Here is a 19,745-nt window from a genome sequence, read left to right on the forward strand (position 1 = left end):
TAAATAAATAAATAAAATCTTTTAAAAAATATTGAAAATTTCAAATCCAGTTTAAAAACAAGGGACGCCTGGGTGGCTCAGTTGGTTGGACGACTGCCTTCGGCTCAGGTCATGATCCCGGAGTCCTGGGATCGAGTCCTGCATCAGGCTCCCAGCTCCACGGGGAGTCTGCTTCTCCCTCTGACCTTCTCCTCGCTCATGCTCTCTCTCACTGTCTCTCTCTCAAATAAATAAATAAAATCTTTAAAAAAAGAAAAAAAAAACAAGTACATGTCTAAAAAATGTCATTTATAAAATAAAAAGCCAAACTAAGAGAAAAAATACTGATACCAAATATGCCAGATCAAGCTTGAATATAGTCAACATACACATAAAGAACACGGAGATTAAGAAATAACAGGTTAGGGGATCAAGCCCCACATTGGGCTCCCTGCTCAGCAGGAAGCCTGCTTCTCCCTCTTCTGCTTGTATTCCCCTCTCGCGGTCTCTCTCTCTCTCTCTCTCTCTCAAATACATAAAAATCTTTAAAAAATAAATAAAAAAGAAATAACAGGTTAGATTAAGGACATATACCAGTAAGTCACAAAGGAAGAAATACAAGTATTCAATAAATGAAAACATGCTCAGTCACATAAATAATTTAAAAAATGCATAATAATCTATTGTATAATTTCACCTCCTAACAGAATAAGAAAGATTTGTAAAAGATAATCAGAATTGAAACAGACTTATATGTACAAGAGGCTTAAGATTTCATACGACCTAAATCCAGAAAGTCTACACTAAGAAACTTACTCTGACGTGGGCAATGATTTAGCCACACTGAAAACTCACTTATAATTGGAAATAATCAAACTATCCAAGAGGATGACACCAGCTAAATGAATGAGATCTAAATGTAAAAAGTGAAACCACTGGTTTATTGTAAGAAAACAGGAATAAATGCCCTTACATCCCAGAAGAGCAGAAGTTATAAATGAAAATATGGAGGCATTTAAAGATCATTAGCCAACTCTGTTTAAAAAACCCAAAACTTTCACATGGCAGACGATACCATGGGCATAGCCAAACAACAAATGATAAAGAAAATAAGTTACAATCTATCGCCAAGAACTAAATCTCTGTATTATATAAGGAAATCTTAGAGACTAAAAAGACCAACCACCCAATAAAAAAAACTGGGCAAAAGACAAGAACGTCTCAGAAAAATGTATGTAAATAATGTTTAAGCATGTGAAAACGTACTTTCCTTGATTAGTAAATGAAAAATGCAAATCTGAAACTACACTGAAATACTATGTCTCACTTATCTGACCAGCAACAACTCCGGAGACTGACAACCCCATTTGTTGGCCAGCCTGTCAAGAAATAGAAACTTGTGCTCTGCTGATCAGGGTACCAAAGGTAAGCACCCCTATGGACGGGAATTCGGCAACAGGTGAAAAAAACCACATACATCCTAGTTCTGAGAATTCACCCTTGTAAAACACCTCCACAAACATAAGGGCGGGGGGAGCATAAAGGTATTTACTGCAGCATGTTTCATAACAGCAAAAGTGTAGAAACAATCCAAACACCCATCCTTAGGTTAAATGTGCCACAGCGTATCCATGCAGGAGAGTATTATACAGCCCAAAAGAAGAACAGCAAAAATCTAAGTAAATAAATATGGAGGGATCACCACGATGTAGTATTAAATGAAAAGAAAAAGATACACAAGAGTAACTTTTGTGTAAAAGCAAAAGAAATGAGAACACACACAAACATACAGATGCTTATTTCTGCAAAAGGTTAACATGGGAAAAATAAACCAAATTTAATGAAAATGGTTACATATAAGAAGTACTAAAAATTAGGGGCGCCTGGGGGGCTCAGTGGGTTAAGCCTCTACCTCCGGCTCAGGTCATGATCTCAGGGTCCTGAGATCGAGCCCACATCAGGCTCTCTGCTCAGCGGGGAGCCTGCTTCCCTTCCTCTCTCTGCCTGCCTCTCTGCCTACTTGTGATCTGTCAAATAAATAAATAAAGTCTTTATTAAAAAAAAAAAAAAGAAGTATTAAAAATTAATATAATAAACCCATAATTTTATGGTCAATTAATCTCTGACAAAGCAGGAAAGAATACCCAATGGGAAAAAATACAGTGTCCTCAGCAAACGGTGTCAGGAAAATTGGACAACAAAATGCAGAAGAAGGACACTGGACCACTCTCTTACACCACACAAAAAAATAAGCTCAAAATGGATTAAAGACTTAAATATGAGGCCTAAAACCATAAAAATCCTGGAAGAGAGTACAGGCAGTACAAACTGGCAGTAGCAATGCTTTTCACAACACTTTTCTAGATACGTCTCCTATGGCAAGACAAATAAAAGCAAAAATAAACCACTGGGAGAACATAAAGCAAAAAGCTTCTGCACAGCAAATGAAACAATCAACAAAACAAAGAAGCAATCTCCTGAATGGGAGGAGATATTTGCAAAGGACATATCTGATAAGGGATTAGTATCCAAAATTTATAAAGAACTGATACAATCCAACACCCCCCAAACAAATAATCCAATTAAAAACGAGCAGACGACATGAACAGACATTTCCCCAAAGAAGACATCCAGATGGCCAAGAGACACATGAAAAGATGCTCAGTGGGACTCATCATCAGGGAAATGAAAATCAAAACTGCAAGGTATCACCTCACACCCATCAGCACGGCTAAAATCAACACAAGAAACAAAAGTGTTGGCAAGGATGAGGAGAAAAAGGAATCCTCTTGTGTTGTTGTTGGGAATGCAAACCAGTGCAGTCACTGTGGAAAACAGTATGGAGGCTCCTCAAAAAGTTAAAAATAAAACTGTCCAATGATCCATTAATCACCCTACTGGGTATTTACCCAAAGAATACAAAAACACAAATTCGAAGGGGTACACGCACCCCAATGTTTACAGCAGATTTACTTACAACAGACAAGCTGTGGAGGCAGCCCAAGTGTCCACTGGTAGATGAATGGATAAAGAAGTGATACAGATACACTGGAATATTACTCAGCCATAAAAAAGGAATAAAATCTTGCCATTTGCAACATGGATGGAGCTAGAACATGAGATAAGTCAGAGAAAGACAAATACCATATGATTTCACTCACAGGTGGAATCTTAGAAACAAAACAAAGGAACAAAGGGAAAATGAAAAAGAGACAAATCAAGAAACAGACTCAACTGCAGAGAACAAACTGGTGGTTATCATAGGACAGGTGGGTGGGGAGATGGGGGACATAAGTGATGGGGATTCAAGAGTACCCCAAAAATGAATAAAAACAGATGCAAAGGATAGCATAAAACACAGGGAAAAAGGATCCATTTTAGTAACTTTAGAACAGAATAACCTCAGTATTATTAGTGGGATATTAGTTTTAAAAAGTTAAAAAAAATAAAGACAAATTCAAAGGTAGTGTTTGTGGCAGTACTTGTGTAGTAATCCTGAAACTGTCTTCTGTAAACAATAAAAGACCAAGTGGGCAAAAAGAGATCATAGTTTTTGGAAACCAAAATTCTGACTGCTGGAAAAGAAAAATACAAATTTGGAATGGGGAAGGTTGGAAAGAGACATGGTGTTGGACTGGGATCAAAGGTGCTAGAATGAACTCATGAGCGTCTAAAAAATAGATTTCCTAGTCAAATCCTGCCACTGTTTTTGTAGCACCTGTAAGCTATTTACATTTTTACGCGTAAAATGTAAAAAAAAAAAAAAAGGTTATTATCCTTTTGGCAAGAACAGATCTTCCAAGAGGTGAAGACGTCACCTCTTGTCCTGCAAAGCCTGGGAGATTCATTGTCTGGGGTTTGAAATAGACTATGAAATTGTCAGATACTTGTAAGGGGAAGTAGGAGACATTAAACAAGTGTCACGCTTCATTTAGTCTTAGTCGTAACGAGCATCTGATTGGTTATAATGTCAATTCCACTGTCTCACTCACACACACACGCGCACACACACGGAACCTCAGCAGGAGGAGGGTTTTCAGACCTCCAAGCTCAAACAAATCACTTCAAGTACTAACTCTCTCCTGGTCTTACCCTGATTGTATTTTCACCATTTCTTTCATACTGATTTTGCTGTTGGATTTTCTCGGCAATCTCTTGCGCAATTTGGCAGGTAGAATCGTATGTGGAGAACCTGCATCAAAGTCGTAAAGGGAGAAGAAGGTTTAAGGTTCTTTAAAAGAAGACGTCCATGTTATCTGCGTTTCAGTTTTATTAATTCTAGCCACAGATTCAAACAGGAGGGGAGGGTAGTAATAGCGACAGTCATAGGGACGCGTGTTGCTATTACAGTAAGTACAATGTGCTGGGCTCTATCCTGAATGCTTCTTTCGTAATAACTCACTTAATCCACACAAAAACACAAGGAGACAGGTCCCACTACCATCTCCACCTTCCAAGACAGAAAATCGGGCACAAAGAGGTAGAGAGACTTGCCCAGGTGGTACCCCATCTGTAAACCTAGGCGGTCCAGCCCTGAGCCTCTGCTCCTAACCACCTCGCCATTCTGTCCATGGCAATGTGTCCGAATCCATTCACTTCCAGAACATTCGGCAAATGTTTATGGAGGACCTCCTCTTGCCAAGCACTGCTACAGGCCCTGGAGATCAGAGCAGTGACAAAACAGACAAGGTCCCTTGCTCAAGATGCTTAGCGAAGGGAGAAAAAGCAGAGGATAAACATGTGGTATATCAAGCACTAAGAAGAAAAATAAGGCAGGATAGAACAGAGAGTTTCAGGCAAGGTGAGGAAGGAGCCAGCAGGGGAAGAACTTTACAAAACAGGCACAGGAAGTACTATTTATCCTACAACAAAATGCTCTGGGGACATGGGAAACACACCCTCCTGACATCTAAACTTACGAGAACTCTCTCAGAGCATTTGCTGAGTTTCTATTTTGTATTCATAGCGTTTGAGGCTTTGGAAAACTCACAATGAATTCCCAGTTGTCTCTTATTTTGCCCTTTTGTGACAAAATACTGTCAAACATTTTTTTTTAAATATTTGTGGAGAGAGAGTCAGAGGCAATATTAAATAAATGTGGCCAAATCACATTTCTATCTGTTTCACAGAGAAAAGCTAGGTGCGTGCACACACTGCGTCTCCCCTACTAGGTGGTCTGCTCCGTACAACCAACCTATTTCCCAGCACTGTCCCAGCACCAAATACTGAAAACTGCTACTTATCCTAACGTCCCCATTTCTTCCTGAAAAAGTAAAATGATCCATTTCTCAAAATCTCTGAACTCCCACACAGTATTCGTACACTGAGGCACCTTGGCAAATGTGTTTTTCAGTGATGGAAAAAACAATCTCCAATCGCTTCCCTTGGCAATCTTTCTACAGTAATTCCAGCAGTGGGGGACAGTCGAGCCCTTGATCTGGGCCAGGTCCTGGGTGAAAAATGTTACATTCTGAACTTCACATGCCAAGAAGCACGATCTTTAGCAACTCCCTACTACACACTAAAGCAGCCTCATGCAAATATTCACGGTTAAGTGTGTGTATGTTCACAAATACAAAAAACAGCAGGGGATACAACACATAATTAAGAAAATAGGAGGAAGGGGTGCCTGGGTGCTCAGTCGGTTAAGTATCTGACTGTTGATTTCGGCTCAGGTCATGATCTCAAGGTCGTGAGATCACACCCCAGGTCCGGCTCTGGCCTGAGCACAGAGCTTGCTTGAGATTCTCTCCCTCTCCCTCTGCCCCTTCCACCAATCCAAAAAAAAAAAAAAAAGAAAAAGAAAAGAAAAAAGAAAGAAAGAAAGAAAACAGGCTGGTAAGGAAACTGGTCTTGGCTCCAGCTCTGCCACATCTTCCCTTCTCCCCGCCCATACCGTCCTCTCTGAAAAGAGGAGCTTAGGTCTGGCTCTGCGGCCCCATACCACACCTATGAAAAGTAATAAGGTGTGATACAGCAGCTCCTTCCAAATGAAGACTGGAAACGAGAGTAACTGGTGGCCTAGGGCACTCAGACTTGACCAGGCTGGGCCAAGAGGGTACATCATGGGCTGAACTACAAGGCTGAAGCAGGAGGGAGGGGCACATCCTTGACTTGGCAAAAGGCCCAAGGAGCAAGCAAGGGTGAAAGGAAGGAAATGGAAGGACATGTGCCTGGTGCATTTGGCTGAGCGGCCCTGGGTGGGCGGATTCGACATCAAAGGGCACAGATACATGGAAGCTAGTTTCTGCAGAGCCCTGAACACTAGAGTAATCAGTTGAGACTTTTGAAAGAGGGCTTTAGAGCTGTAGGGGACCCTTTCACACATCGAGTGAGCCCTTGAAGAGGTTCTGTGAAAGCAAAAGGCCAAAACCCCAGATAACTCGCTCCCACTCCTCACCTTCCCACGTTGGCTTTGGAGAGCAATGGTCCTAAAACTTTGCTAGGGCTGAACTCACCAGGGGAATCTTCAAACAACAACATCACAGCCCAGTCCTGGCCCCCAGCCCCACGCGTTCTGCTTGAACTTGAATGGGGCTCAACCTGGACACAAGGAATTGTGAAAGCTCCCCTGGGTCTTCCGATCTGTACCTAGAAGTCACGGGCAGCCTCATCACGGTATCAAGCATACAAGTGCCTAAGGTACTAGTTCAGGAATCTGCGCTCGGTTGCACAAATGGCTAGGCACGAGAGAGACGTGGGCGGGAGACAGGAAGACTTTTCCAGCTCTCCAATTCTAGAACGGGTCACCAGTATCTACTGCCTGCGAGGCACAGGGCTAAAAGGATCGGACCACAACATGAACAGATCACATAAAATTTAAGAGAAAAACCAAAGGCTTAATTATCTGATAGGAGGAGTGAAGAGAAAGGGGATGATTGGAGCTTCCAGGCCTGGGTGACTCAGAGGATGGTGATGCCAAAAGGCAGAAACAATGAATCCACAAAGAGGAGCAAAGAGAAGTTTCCAGACCATGGACTGAGCTCCTGTTCTGCCACAAAAACACTTAACGCACAGTTAAATTCATATATGTATGAGATTTACTCAGGGAAAAAAAATCTCAGGGGGGAGAAAGATGAGGATGATGAAGTATGGGGGAATACTGGTAATTACAGGAATCCAGTGATGAGTATAAAGGGGTTATATTATACATTACACAGGGTCATAGTATGTATGATACTATCCCACTTTGTAGGTATTTTACCTTCCATAACAATTTTTAGAAGGGACCCAAGAAAGGCCCAACCAGAATGCAAAACTGGTAAAGTCTGTTAAACTGTAATTTTTCCAGAAATAATGTATCATCAACAAATATGTTGCCCCAGCAGTAAAGTTAATTAGCTTCAGCAAAGAACCACTTCAGAGGCAGTCATCCCTTGCTTCCTCCATTAAAAAGTGAGCTTGCCCCTTGCTCTGATACGCCATTAGAGCTGTCACTGCTATATTCCACTTTTTTTTATTATTATGCTCAATTAGCCAACAAACATTCCATTTTCAACATTAGGATATCACTCAGGAGTAAAGCATCATTGACCTATGGTTTTTCAAGAGCAGGAAGGCAGGGCTGTACGTAGTCAAGTCTGTTTTTATAGGTTTTGTCAAAGTCCCGTTCTGTCCTCCCTTCGGCCCTCCTGACCAGCAATCCACTTTGCAAGGTAGCGGATGCTAACCCAACAGAGTTCCCTCACTGTTTCACTGTCAGCAGTCAGGGGAGAAAGCTGCTGGGTCAAACTACTTGAGAGTACGAGGGAACGTGATGTGCTCTCAGCATAAACTGGAGAAGAGGCCTGGGGTCCAGTGATGGCTTCCAGCAATCTACATGGATAGCCACCTCCGAGCTTTACTTCCTACCTTATGTATAGTGAGGGGCTTAGCTCCCAGGAGGTGGAGGGCAATTTAGCAATACATATCAAGGGCCTTAAAAATATTCTTATCCTTCAATCCAATAGTTCCACTTCTAGGAAGCAAGTGGAGGAAATAAGGAATGGAACAAAAGGGAGTCTTTGTAATAGCTAAACAAAACAAACTCTAACATTACAAAGAGGTACAAAGAGGGAAATAATTAAATAAATTATGGTTATTCATTATACGTACCATGCATTATTACGTACCATGAAAAAATCATGCTTTCTGTAAAAATTTTATGACATGGAGAAATGTGCTTTGCTTTGTGAAACACGCAGGTTTCCCTCACTATCCAAAAATAGTCTTCCTACAAAACCTTTCCTCAGCCGAAATGGTGTAAAAGCAAAGGGGCCAATTACCATAAATATATATGGAAACATTTTTTGAGCTTTCCTAAACCCCCAAAAATAACCTCTCTGGGACTTTTCTGATACCTTGGGGGCACATCTTGCTAAGGGATACACAAAATAAACCAAGATAAAGCCCGGATGCTCGCAGACACATTTTAAAGCTATGAGAGCTGGATGCTGAGATGCAGAATGTAGTTTCCTGGAAGGAGCTTGGAGTGGGGGATCACTCTCCTGGACCTGGGGAATGCAATGTCTCTATGACCTTTTGCTACAAAAGAAACACTGAATGCTAGCTTTGCTTTCCCCTCTTTTTTCATAAAAGCAAAAACCCTCTTCTGATTTCTTTTGGTTAGCGAAAAGAAGTACTAAGGTAAGTCTTTCATAAAACCAAAGTAGCACAATGTAAAGTCTCAAGAAGCTGGAGATACTTGTACATGATATATAATATATACGCATAGTGTATACTCTTTCCTTTTAAAAATCAGTACCGGCTATGACTCCAAATGACAGAGCTGAAGATGTGGCGTTCTTTTTCTCTGGAAATGGTATTTTCTATCAGAGTGTACAACAGGTGTTAAAATTAGGTGGAAAAAAAATCATTAAATCAAGTGAGCCATTTGGCGCTGTTAACCCAGAGCGGAGGTAATGCTTTGATCCTGCAACCTATTCTAGTAGTCACAGTGCCTACAACTTAATTATAAATTATGCCAGAAATATTAACAAGAACTTTCCAGAGCTAGGATATGCTTTTAATCATTAAACCAAAAAACTCCAGTCCGACATGCAGGTAGCAAGATGTTCCTTAGGATCAGAACTTGCTTTTCATCATTCAGTCCTTGGGATGTAATTGTTGAAGAAATAACCCTTCCCAGCTTTTTTTTTTTTTTTTTTTTTTTTTTTTTTTTTTTAACTGCAGAGATGCTGCAGCAGGGAAGGGTTAGCCGCCTTACAAACAAATGCGTAATTTCCCTCCCTGATTCCTCTAAGTTTTTTGAAGGGCCCACAAGATCTAGGTCCTAGTGCCAACTGGTTACTAACCGGCGGATGACCGTGGATTCTGAACCTCGGTTTTCTCAGTCCCGGAGGTAAGAGGGGGGAGGTCACCCGATGCACCGGCGTTCCCCAGAAAGGTGACTCGGACTTCACTCTCCCCGCAGTCCGAGGAAGCTTGCACCAGCCAGCTCCGCAGCAGGACGGGCGGGAAGTCCCCGCGGCCAGAGGCAGCCCAGAAGGACTAAACGCATGTGTCCGGGATTCGGTACTTGTCCTCACCTCCCCACTGTCCACCCGGTTCCCGTCCCGGGCCACCCCCGCGAGCACCGAGGTTGGCGGGACGCGGCGCGGTCCCCCTGGGCACGGGAAGGCCCCTCCCCTCCTCCTGAGGGGCTCCCCCAGCCCCAAAGCTTGGCTACCGTCCGGTCCCCGGAAGCCCGGCCTCCCCCGCGGACCCTCAACGCGGCCGCCCTCACCCAGGGCTCACCAGGGGTCCGGGGCCATCGTGCAGTCTCCGCCCGCCGCCGCCGCTGTCGGACACTTCCTGCTCGCGGCAGCTGACTACGGCGGCCCGAGCGGCTCATACCCCGCGGTTCGACCGGGCGCGACCGCAACCCGGCGTTTGCCCGGGGAGCGTACCCCTGGGGTTGGAAAGGATGATCACGATAGCGAAGCGGCCCCCGGGAAACGTCAGATTGGAGCAATCTAATCTAATCGGTTCCCCCTGAGGGACGCGAACAGCCTGGCCCAATGAAAATTAAACTGTTGGGCAAAAATCTGAGCATTTTCCCGGGAAGGTGGGCGCATCCCAACACTTCCAGCAGTTACCTGAATTTTCATCCCGCTTCAAAACAAAAACAAAAACAAAACAAACAAACAAAAAACTGGACAGGGGGCACAGCGGCCCGACTGTGCTGTGTAAATTTACTAAAACTCACTTAGAGTGAACTTTAACGTAAAGTGATAGTTCAAAAAAGCTTAAAAATTCTTTTCAACCCTGCTTCCAACAAGGGACCCAAAGAAGTGGTCATTATATATTATTTTTCATTATATCAGTGCTTGATTCTATAGTTGCGAAAAAAGTCACAGATGCTTTCCGTGGAGGGAAAGCGTGCACTCAGCACCCTTAAATTTCCAGGGAAAGAGGAGGGGGGAAAGCCCACCTCCTTTTGCAGCGCGAGCTCGGGGCGCGGCAGCCCGGAGCGCATGCGCACGTCCGTTACCATACCGACTGGCAGACGCTACGCCGCGGGAAGCTGAGAGCCGGGAGAGCCCAGGCTCCTGGGGATGGAGAACCAAACTTCGCTCAAAGCCGAGGTGGCCGAGCTGGAGCTTGAGGCCGTGATTGGCTTCAACGGTGAGGCCTCGAGCGTGTCTGGGCTGGGCGGGTTGCGAGCCCCGGGGACGAGTAGCGCGAACGGGGACACCGGTGTGGGACCCCGGGTGCGCCTGGAAGGCAGCGCGGGACACTGGCCAGGGCCAAGCTCTCTTCTGCCCCAGGGCCCCGGGGAGTCCCTTCCTCGCTCCAAGTCTCAGGAACTAGGATGGCTTCGCAGCACCTAGAAAGGACAAGGGCCTCCTCCCCGGGATCGAGGATGAGTGGGGTGGCCGTAACCTTTCACCCCATGGTCAGCTCCACCTTGGCCATAAGCCCTCGCGCAGCCCCTAGAGCTGCCCGCCCCTCGGCCCCTGGCCAAGAAACGCCTAGAACCCCAGCTGATGTGCTAATGAGAACGGGCTGGGGACTGAACGTGGGTGTGAGCAGCTGCTTTAGGGAATGGTCTTGTCCCCTAACCCAAGAATTCTTAATGGTGAGGATTTCAGACCCGGATAAAAGGCGGAGAGGACGCCAGGGGGAGCTGGAGAGGAAAGATGCTCGGGTCAGGGGAGACCTGCTGGTTCAGTTCACATCTTATTTAGGACTGCCTGTTATTTTGAAATTTAAGGGGTGGGTGGTGGGAGGAAGTGCTCTTGATGTTGGGTGTGAAGGAAGGAAACAAGCAATACGTTATGATTTAGAAAAAGTAAACCTTTTTTTAAAGTGCGTTGTGTTGCCTGGAAGTTTTAAAATTATGATAATGCAGATGCAGAACCATCAAAGATTAAAGTTTTTAGGCACATTCTGGGACTTGGCTCTTGACTCTTCGTTTTGATTTAATAGTTTCTGATAGAAAGTGGGCAGCTTAGTGCATCTGAGAAATCTTTGTAGCTGGTGACAAGGTCATTGGTAAAGAAAGAGAGTGAGTGACCTCTGAGTGCAGGGGGTCACCCCAGTGACCAGTGCAGAGCTTCCAAAACAGAGCTCTGCGACCGAGTTCATTCTGTTTTGTCGAGCTCTAAGAATAAATACCTGGTCCCTTATATTCCATTGCTTCCCATGGCCATGACAGAGGTTAGCTTTCGCATGGAAACAAATTAGAAGCCAATGCAAAGCCCCTTTTCTCATTTTCATGCTAGAACTCCTTGCAGAGTTACACTACAGTTTATGAATTTCACCTTGAGAGTGTATATGTGTAATGGTGCTTAACTATTGTAGGTATTGTATTTTGACGGGAATTTATTATTTAAGCAAACCAAACATAGTTGTATGGCTTATGAAAGCATTTTATAAAGCTACAGTTATTAAGAATTTGATATTGGCACAAGAATAGCCACACTTATCAATTGACTGGAGTAGATAAGGCCATGTTTATCCTATCACGCGAAGAGTTTCTAAACTAAAAACAGCCACAATAGACCAACAGATCAAGGGTGTACAATCTATAGACTGTTGGCTCGGATTTTATTTATTTTTTTTAAAGATTTTATTTATTTATTTGACAGAGGGAGAGAGATCACAAGTAGGCAGAGAGGCAGGCAGAGAGAGAGGGGGAAGCAGGCTTCCTGATACTGGGCTTGATCCCAGGACCCTGAGATCGTGACCTGGGCCAAAGGCAAAGGCTTAACCCACTGAGCCACCCAAGCGCCCATGCTCTGATTTTAAAGTTTTACTAGAACCCAGCCATGCACATTTGTTGATATGTTGTCTATGGCCGCTTTTACACTATGGTAGCATACTTGAGTAACTGTGGTCCATGATGCCTACTGTCTGGCCCTTTATAGAAAATATTTGCTGACCCCTGAAATGGATAAGGGGTAAAGAAATATAAATGGCGGGGCACCTGGGTGGCTCAGAAGGTTAAAGCCGCTGCCTTCGGCTCAGGTCATGATCCCAGGGTCCTGGGATCGAGCCCCACATCGGGTTCTTTGCTCAACATGGAGCCTGCTTCCCCCTCTCTCTCTCTGCCTGTCTCTCTGCCTACTTGTGATCTCTATCAAATAAATAAAATAAAATCTTAAAAAAAAAAAAGACATATAAATGGCTATTAGCTCAAAATGTTTAAACAAGGGGCGCCTGGGTGGCTCAGTGGGTTACAGCCTCTGCCTCCGGCTAGGATCATGATCCCAGGGTCCTGGAATTGAGCCCCACATTGGGCTCTCTGCTCAGTGGGGAGCCTGCTTCCTCCTCTCTCTCTCTGCCGGCCTCTCTGCCTACTTGCGATCTCTGTCAAATAATCAAATAAAATCTTTTAAAAAATAGTTTTTAAAAAAGTTAAAACAAAACAAATAAAAAACCCTGCTATTAAAACCTTGACTCTTTTTTTCTCAGACGGGCAAAGCTACAAATAGAGATGACAGTAGGATAAGAATAACAAATGGCTCTGATTACTACTGCCAGAAGCATAAATTTTACAACCTTTTTGAAAGAGTTTTTGTAGTACCCATTAAGATTTCTAATGAGAATAATCTTGGGACTTCTAAAACTTGAGCCACTTACTCAAGTTTCCAAAAGAGGGATGTCTCAGCGGCTCAGTTGGTTGAGCGTCTGCCTTAGGCTCGGGTCATGATTCCGGGGTCCTGGATTGAGTCCCACATGGGCTCCTTGCTCAGCAGGTAGTCTGCTTCTCCCTCTGCCTCTGCCTGCTCTGCCTGTTGTGCCTGCCACTCTCCATGCTTCTGATCTCTCTCTGACAAATAAATAAATAAGAATCTTCTAAAAAAAAAAAAAAAAAAAAGTTTCCAAAAGAACTATGTACTGTGGGATTCACTGTGGTACTCTGAATCATTGCCTATATACCGGAGGAAACCCACATGTCCATTGGTTAGAAATTGGTTTAAAAACAATTGCAGGGCACCTGGGTGTCTCAGTGGGTTAAGCCTCTGCCTTCGACTCAGGTCATGATCTCAGGGTCCTGGGATCGAGCCCCACATCGGGTTCTCTGCTCAGCAGGGAGCCTGCTTCCCCACCTCTCTCTCTGCCTGCCTCTCTGCCTACTTGTGATCTCATTCTCTCTGTCAAATAAATAAATAAAATCTTTAAAAAAAATTGCAGTCCAGCAGTGTTTTGGAACTAGACAGAGGTAGTGGTCCTTTGACAGTGTGTATGTACTAACTGCCCCCTGGATCGTCCCCTGCTTCAAAATGGTTTATTTTATGTGAATTTCACCCCAGTAAATTATTTTTTAAATTATAATCCTTTTGTACAAAATACTACATAACCCTTAAGAAAAATGAGATAGATCTATACGGGAAGAACAAGGAAAGACGTGAAAGGTATGTTAGCTGTAAAATGCAACTTGCCCAATAGTACATGTGGTATGAGCGTATTACAGTTTAAGTCTGTGTGTGTGTGTGAGAGAGAGAGAGAGAGGTGGGGAGGGGTGGACGTGAGTATATATGGAGAAAAGAGGGAAATGTGTTTATTCTAGGGGACATGTGTGATTTTGGCTACTCAACATCCAAATACCTTTTTATTTGAGGAGAATCCCAAGATAGGCCAAGAGGGGTATCTGCTGCCTTTGATCAGGTCTTAAAGGGGCGGAGGCTTCCTCTCCTAACTTATTGGAGGACAGTTCAGAGAAAGGTGACATCATTGCTCAGCGGGGGCCAGAAGTGCCCACCCAGAGCTTCCCTTCTTCAGGACTGGGGCATAAGAATGGAGCCCAGTGGGAATGAGAATTCCTTAGTTCATGTCTCTTGGTCTGGCCTAGCTACTGGTCCTGTCTCTTTTTCAAGTCTGATTTTCCATACTTCCTACCAGTTCTGTGAGCTTTTTCCTTCCAAGAAATTATTTTTCCCTTTAAGTTCTGCCAGAAACGACCTTTCTTGCTAGCAACCAGGAGCCCTAATTATCAAATGCAAAGAAATAAATCTGGAGAAATACACATCTGTGTGTTAACAACGGTATGCAGGGGGTAGTGTAGGGCTCTTTTAGTTTTATCATAAAATAGTTGAACAGAAATTTAGGATGGCACAATGAATACAGAGTACTGCATGCAGAATTAGCAAATTTTGACACTTTTTCTTATTTGAGTTAGTATTTTTAAGATAAAAAAATCACATTTTCTGTTCTTTCTCCTGACACACTATCATATCCTTTTTCCCTCTTTGGAGACAACCACTTTCCTGAAGGTAATGTGTACTCTTTCTAGCTATGTTTTTACATTTTACTGTACATGTAAAATATTAAATATGCTATATATAAATAATTTATAGCACAAAGTTGCATATTTCTATATTTTATAGAAATATCATCCTGGACACATTCTGAAGCCCGCTTTTTTTTTTTTTTTCTTTAAAGATTTTATTTGCTTATTTGACAGAGAGAGTCCTGCAAGCAGAGGGACAGGGAGAAGCAGGGAGCCTGATGCAGGGCTCGATGTGGGGCTCCATCCTAGGACCCCAGAATCAGGACCTCACCAAAGGCGGCTGCTTCACCACCAACTGAGCCACCCAGGTGCCCCATATTATCAGCCTTTTTAATGTAGCCATTTTGATGGAGAGGAAATGGTATCTCATTTGAGATGTAATTTGCATTTCCTTGATTACTTGCAGAGTTGCCTGCCTTTTCATATGTTTATTGGCTTTTGACTTTCCCCCCTCATTAGTTGCCTGTTCCACATCCTTGGCTCATCCTTCTGTTAAAGCCCTTTGTGTCTTTCTTATTTCTCTGCCATAGCTCTTTGCATATTCTGGGTAGGAGGCTTGTCTGTCTTGGCCATTGCAAATATCTTCAACTGGTTTCCGTTTTTCTTTTCATCTTGTCAAGTGTCACTAAAAACTTTAAATTTTTAACATAACTGGACGAATGTATTGGCCTTTTCTGTTAGCATTTGCTGTTTTTGTGACCTGTCGAAGAAGTCATTTCCTACAACTTGTGTACACGTTAAGTCTCGTTTGTCACAGTTGGGTCCTTGATCTATTCGAGATGTACTGTTTGTGGTTGGTGTGAAGTTGGATCTAATTTTACATTTTCCCATATGGATAGCCATATGATTGCTTATAAGGTAACTACAACTGAGTAACTCTACATATAATGAGTAAATCACTCCCAAAGACACAAACCTTAGTCTTTTGAGAACCTACTGCATGAAAAAGGAATGACCTCAATTAAAGCAAGAGAAATCATTTATTCAATAAATATATTTGGCAATTTGAGAAAAAAAAAAAATCTACTTAGCTCCCGGAATCACATTATGGACCAAAATAAATTCTAGAGGGAGTTAAATGTAAGAGATGAATTCACTAAAAGACCAGAAGATGATATTAATAAATATTTATGACTCTTTTGATGGAGTAGGAAATAGCCATAGAACAATTTTAAAATACCCAGGAATAAACATACGAAGAAATGTGTGAGATCTTTATGAGGAAAAATTGAAGTTGAAAAAATGGAAAATGCCACTGGAAACCCTGAAGGGAGACTTTGGAAAAACACATCCTGCTTTTAGAAAGAAGATCGAATGTGTTATTATAAAAATTATTTTTCCTTAATCTACACCTGGAATACTATTCCACTTGAAGTGATTTTTAACTGATCAAACTGACTTTACAGTTTATACTATAAAATACTATCAAACACAACCCCAGGAATTCTGACCCATGTTGAGTGATAAGGAAGGACTTCTGTCTATTTCATATTAAAACATTTAGCAAAGGTTTGCAGTTCTTGAGATGGTTCTTGGCAAATACCTAGAGGATGGGGCTTGGGGGATGGGGTCTCACACTGAGAGGGCCTGACTTCTTTAGAGTGCCTGGTGGTGACTTAGAACCAAATTATTTTTATCCAGCTTCTGCAGTGACTTCACATTCCTCATGCCTCTGCACTTGCGGAGACAGGCACTCAGGAAATCTGCTTCTCAGCATTACACACTTGGCCCTGGGGCCTCCCTCTCCAACAGTGACATTGTTGGACCTGCGCAGGATCTCTGAGAGCTTGTGAGAAATGCAGAATGTCAGCCCCTCTCCAGACCTCAGATCCGAATCTGCATTTTCACCAGATCCCCTGGCAATTTTATAAACGTTAGGGTATGAGAAGTGGTATACTAGGCTGACCTTGTCGTTTGAATAAAATTACATACATTACTCCCCACCACACACACACACAAAACACACTTTAGTTGAAATCAGGTTTATTCCAAAAGCGTTCTCTTTTCCGTTCAGTTTTTTAAAAATTGGCCACTTTACCAAATTATTACTATTTTTTTTTAAAGATTTTATTTACTTCTTTGACAGATAGGGGCAGAGAGCACAAGCAGGGGGAGCAGCAGAGGGAGAGGGCAGCGGACTTCCCCCTGAGCAGGGAGCCCAACAGGGGGCTCCATCCCAGGACCCTGAGATCATGACCTGATCCAAAGGCAAACACTTCACCGACTGAGCCCCCCTCGGCGCCCCCTAACTGTTTTGTTTTAAGTAAGCTCCATGTCAAACCCCAGGGCTTGAATTCACAACCCAGAGATGAAGAGTCAGCTACTCTACAGATGGAGCCAGCCGGGCGCCCCTAATTACTACTATTTTTATTTTTACTTACTTATTTATTTTTTAATGGCTACACTTCTTTAACCTCTCCCTTTCAGGACACGTGCCCACGGGCCTGAAATGCCATCCTGACCAAGAGCATCTCATTTACCCTCTGGGCTGCACGATCCTGATTCAGGCAATTAACACCCAGGAACAGAATTTCCTGCACGGTCATAGCAACAACGTCTCCTGTGTGACCATCTCCAAGAGTGGGGTTTACATAGCCTCCGGACAGGTCACATTCATGGGCTTCAAGGTGAATGCGTGAAAGACAGCTCCCTGGCAATGGATAGTGAAGCCCCCCCCCCGCCCCCCAGAAACCCGGCTCCCTCTCCAGCTCGGCTCTGTGCCGGCACACATCCTTCCTCTCCCTCTTCTTCCCTTGGCCTCCTCTTTGATCTTGTCTTCATTCCCTAGGCCTGAGGATAAAGTATTTTGGTGTTCACACCGGACCCGGCAGCTTGCAGACTGATAACGCTCAGGAACTGAAAAGTCCCTGCTTAATTCATTTTTATTTTTATTTTTCTAGTCCCTGCTTCTTTTAAAACTGTTGCCGGTTTCTCACCGTTGTGTGTGTTAAGACATGATCTAATTTCCAGAAAAAGTGCAATTACTGATTATTTCTCGCCCAGACGGGGAGCTCTCCCCTCAGAGCCTTTGGAAGCTGGGCTGTGTTCTGATGTGTCTTCTTGCCCCCAGGCAGATATTATTCTGTGGGATTATAAGAAAAGGGAGCTGATTGCCCGGCTGTCACTTCACAAGGGCAAAATTGAAGCGCTGGCCTTTTCACCAAACGATTTGTACTTGGTGTCCCTCGGAGGCCCAGATGACGGAAGGTAATGAACTCACGTTAATCTCTAGGTATGTTCTGCGCCCTCTCCCCATGGACATTCTCTGTTGGCCTGTCCCTGTTCAGCTGTGTGTCCTGTGCAAAGCCTATGGTACCACAGGGCCAGAGTTCTCAACCTGAGATGCTCATTGCAAACCACTGGGGAGCTTTATTGTTTTAATTTATTCATTTGAGAGAGACAGACAGAGGGCACAAGCAGAGGGAGATGGAGAAGCTGACTCCCCGCTGAGCTGGGAGCCCGATGTGGGAATCGATCCCACAACCCTGAGATCACGACCAGAGCCAAAGGCCATGCTTGACCAACTGGGCCACCCAGGCATCCCATGGGGAGTTTCAGAAATCCCGGATACCTAACTCCACCTCCAGGGAGCTGGATTTGATTGGCCTGGGCTTTGGCGGCCTCAACATTTCCCAGGCGATTCCAACGTGCAGCTGAAGTTGGGCACTTTTGCTGTAAAAGAAAGATGACATCATCATTATCAATGACAACAGTTGATTTGGCGGTGGGGTGAACACCTTAGTATTATCACCTTAACTCAAAGTGGGAGCTCCGGGGTCATGTGACAGGTGATAAACGAAGGCCACCAACTGGTAAGTAGTAGAGTGGGGAGAACCACCCAGGCAGTGTGACCCCAGAGGTGGTGACATTTTTTTTTTTTTAAAGATTTGATTTATTTACTTGCCAAAGATCTCAAGTAGGCAGAGAGGCAGGAGAGAGAGAGAGAGAGGGAAGCAGGCTCGCCGCTGAGTAGAGAGCCCAGTGCGGGGCTCCATCCCAGAACCCTGAGATCATGACCTGAGCCAAAGGCAGAGGCTTGACCCACTGAGCCACCCAGGCACCCCATCCTTTTCCATGGCTTATAAAGAAAGGATATTGTCCAGCTACACCCAAGAATTCAGAATTCATATCCCCTCCAGCATGAAGAGTTCTCTCCAGGAGCACTGGGATATTTTTTTTTACACCTTCATTGAGATATATTTCACATACCATAAAATCCACCCATGTAAAGTATATGGCTGTATACTTTTTGGTATAGTAGTTATCCGAGTAGATTCCTTCCTTTCTTCGTTTCTTCCTCCCTCTCTCCCTCTCTTCCTCTTTTTTTTTGCTGAAATATTTCCCCAAAGACATTTTTTACATGTCAAGTTGTATAACCACCACCACAAACAATTGTAGAACATTTTAACACTCCAAAAAGAGACTTTCCGCCCATTAGCGGTCCTTCCCTGTTCCTGCTCTGCCGTTACCCTCCCAGCCCCGGGCAACCGCTCCTCTACTTCCCATCTCCCTAGATTTGCCTGCACTGACTGGCTCCCCTAAGTGGGATAATACAATAGGTGGCCTTTTGCAACTGATTTTTTTTATTAAGCACAGTGTTTTCAAGGCTCATCTGTCCAGTAATACTCCACTGTATGGCGACACCACATCTTCTCCATCAGTTGATGGGGCTCTGGGTCTTTCCTACCTGGAAGCTATTGTTCATAATGCAGTAATGAACTTCATGTGCAAGATTTGGTATAGATGTATGTCATTTCTCTTGGGCATGAGGGACTTGGTTTTAAGGGTGTTTTTTGAGGGGGAGGGGGATATGCCTCTCAAGTTTTCCACTTCCCATGGTATCTGTCAATTTCCTACTAAGAAAAAAAATTATGGCTCTTATGTTACCTCCTACCTCCCCATTCCTACCCATCTTGGTTCCACCTGGATTTTAGACACCCTGTGATAATCCCTTCTACATGGAGGAAACCAAAGTTTGTAACATCCGCATTCCTTTTTCTTTATCATTTTGATTCGGATGTTCCCCCAGCATTTGTATTATTGTCTGAAC

The 19,745-nt window shown here is 43.8% G+C and overlaps 2 protein-coding genes across 8 annotated transcripts in view; one reads left to right on the plus strand and one right to left on the minus strand.

The window, feature by feature from the left end:
* STX8 (syntaxin 8) overlaps window positions 1–9,801 on the minus strand; it is a 243,884-nt gene extending 234,083 nt beyond the window's left edge. For all 7 annotated transcript variants that reach the window (XM_032321203.1, XM_032321201.1, XM_032321204.1 and 4 more), the window contains exons 1-2: window positions 9,715–9,801; window positions 4,072–4,171 (exon numbers count right to left, since the gene is read on the minus strand). In XM_032321203.1, the coding sequence (XP_032177094.1) occupies window positions 4,072–4,171; window positions 9,715–9,731 (117 nt within the window). In that variant the 5' untranslated portion in view covers window positions 9,732–9,801. The remainder of the gene's footprint in view (window positions 1–4,071; window positions 4,172–9,714) is intronic.
* A 589-nt stretch (window positions 9,802–10,390) lies between these two features.
* Window positions 10,391–19,745, plus strand: part of CFAP52 (cilia and flagella associated protein 52) — a 36,362-nt gene continuing 27,007 nt past the window's right edge. Inside the window, exons 1-3 of the mRNA XM_032321195.1 lie at window positions 10,391–10,584; window positions 17,123–17,322; window positions 17,766–17,902. Of these exons, the coding sequence (XP_032177086.1) occupies window positions 10,515–10,584; window positions 17,123–17,322; window positions 17,766–17,902 (407 nt within the window). The 5' untranslated portion in view covers window positions 10,391–10,514. The remainder of the gene's footprint in view (window positions 10,585–17,122; window positions 17,323–17,765; window positions 17,903–19,745) is intronic.

The sequence above is a fragment of the Mustela erminea genome, chromosome 18, assembly GCF_009829155.1.
Source record: "Mustela erminea isolate mMusErm1 chromosome 18, mMusErm1.Pri, whole genome shotgun sequence".
NCBI lineage: Eukaryota > Metazoa > Chordata > Mammalia > Carnivora > Mustelidae > Mustela > Mustela erminea.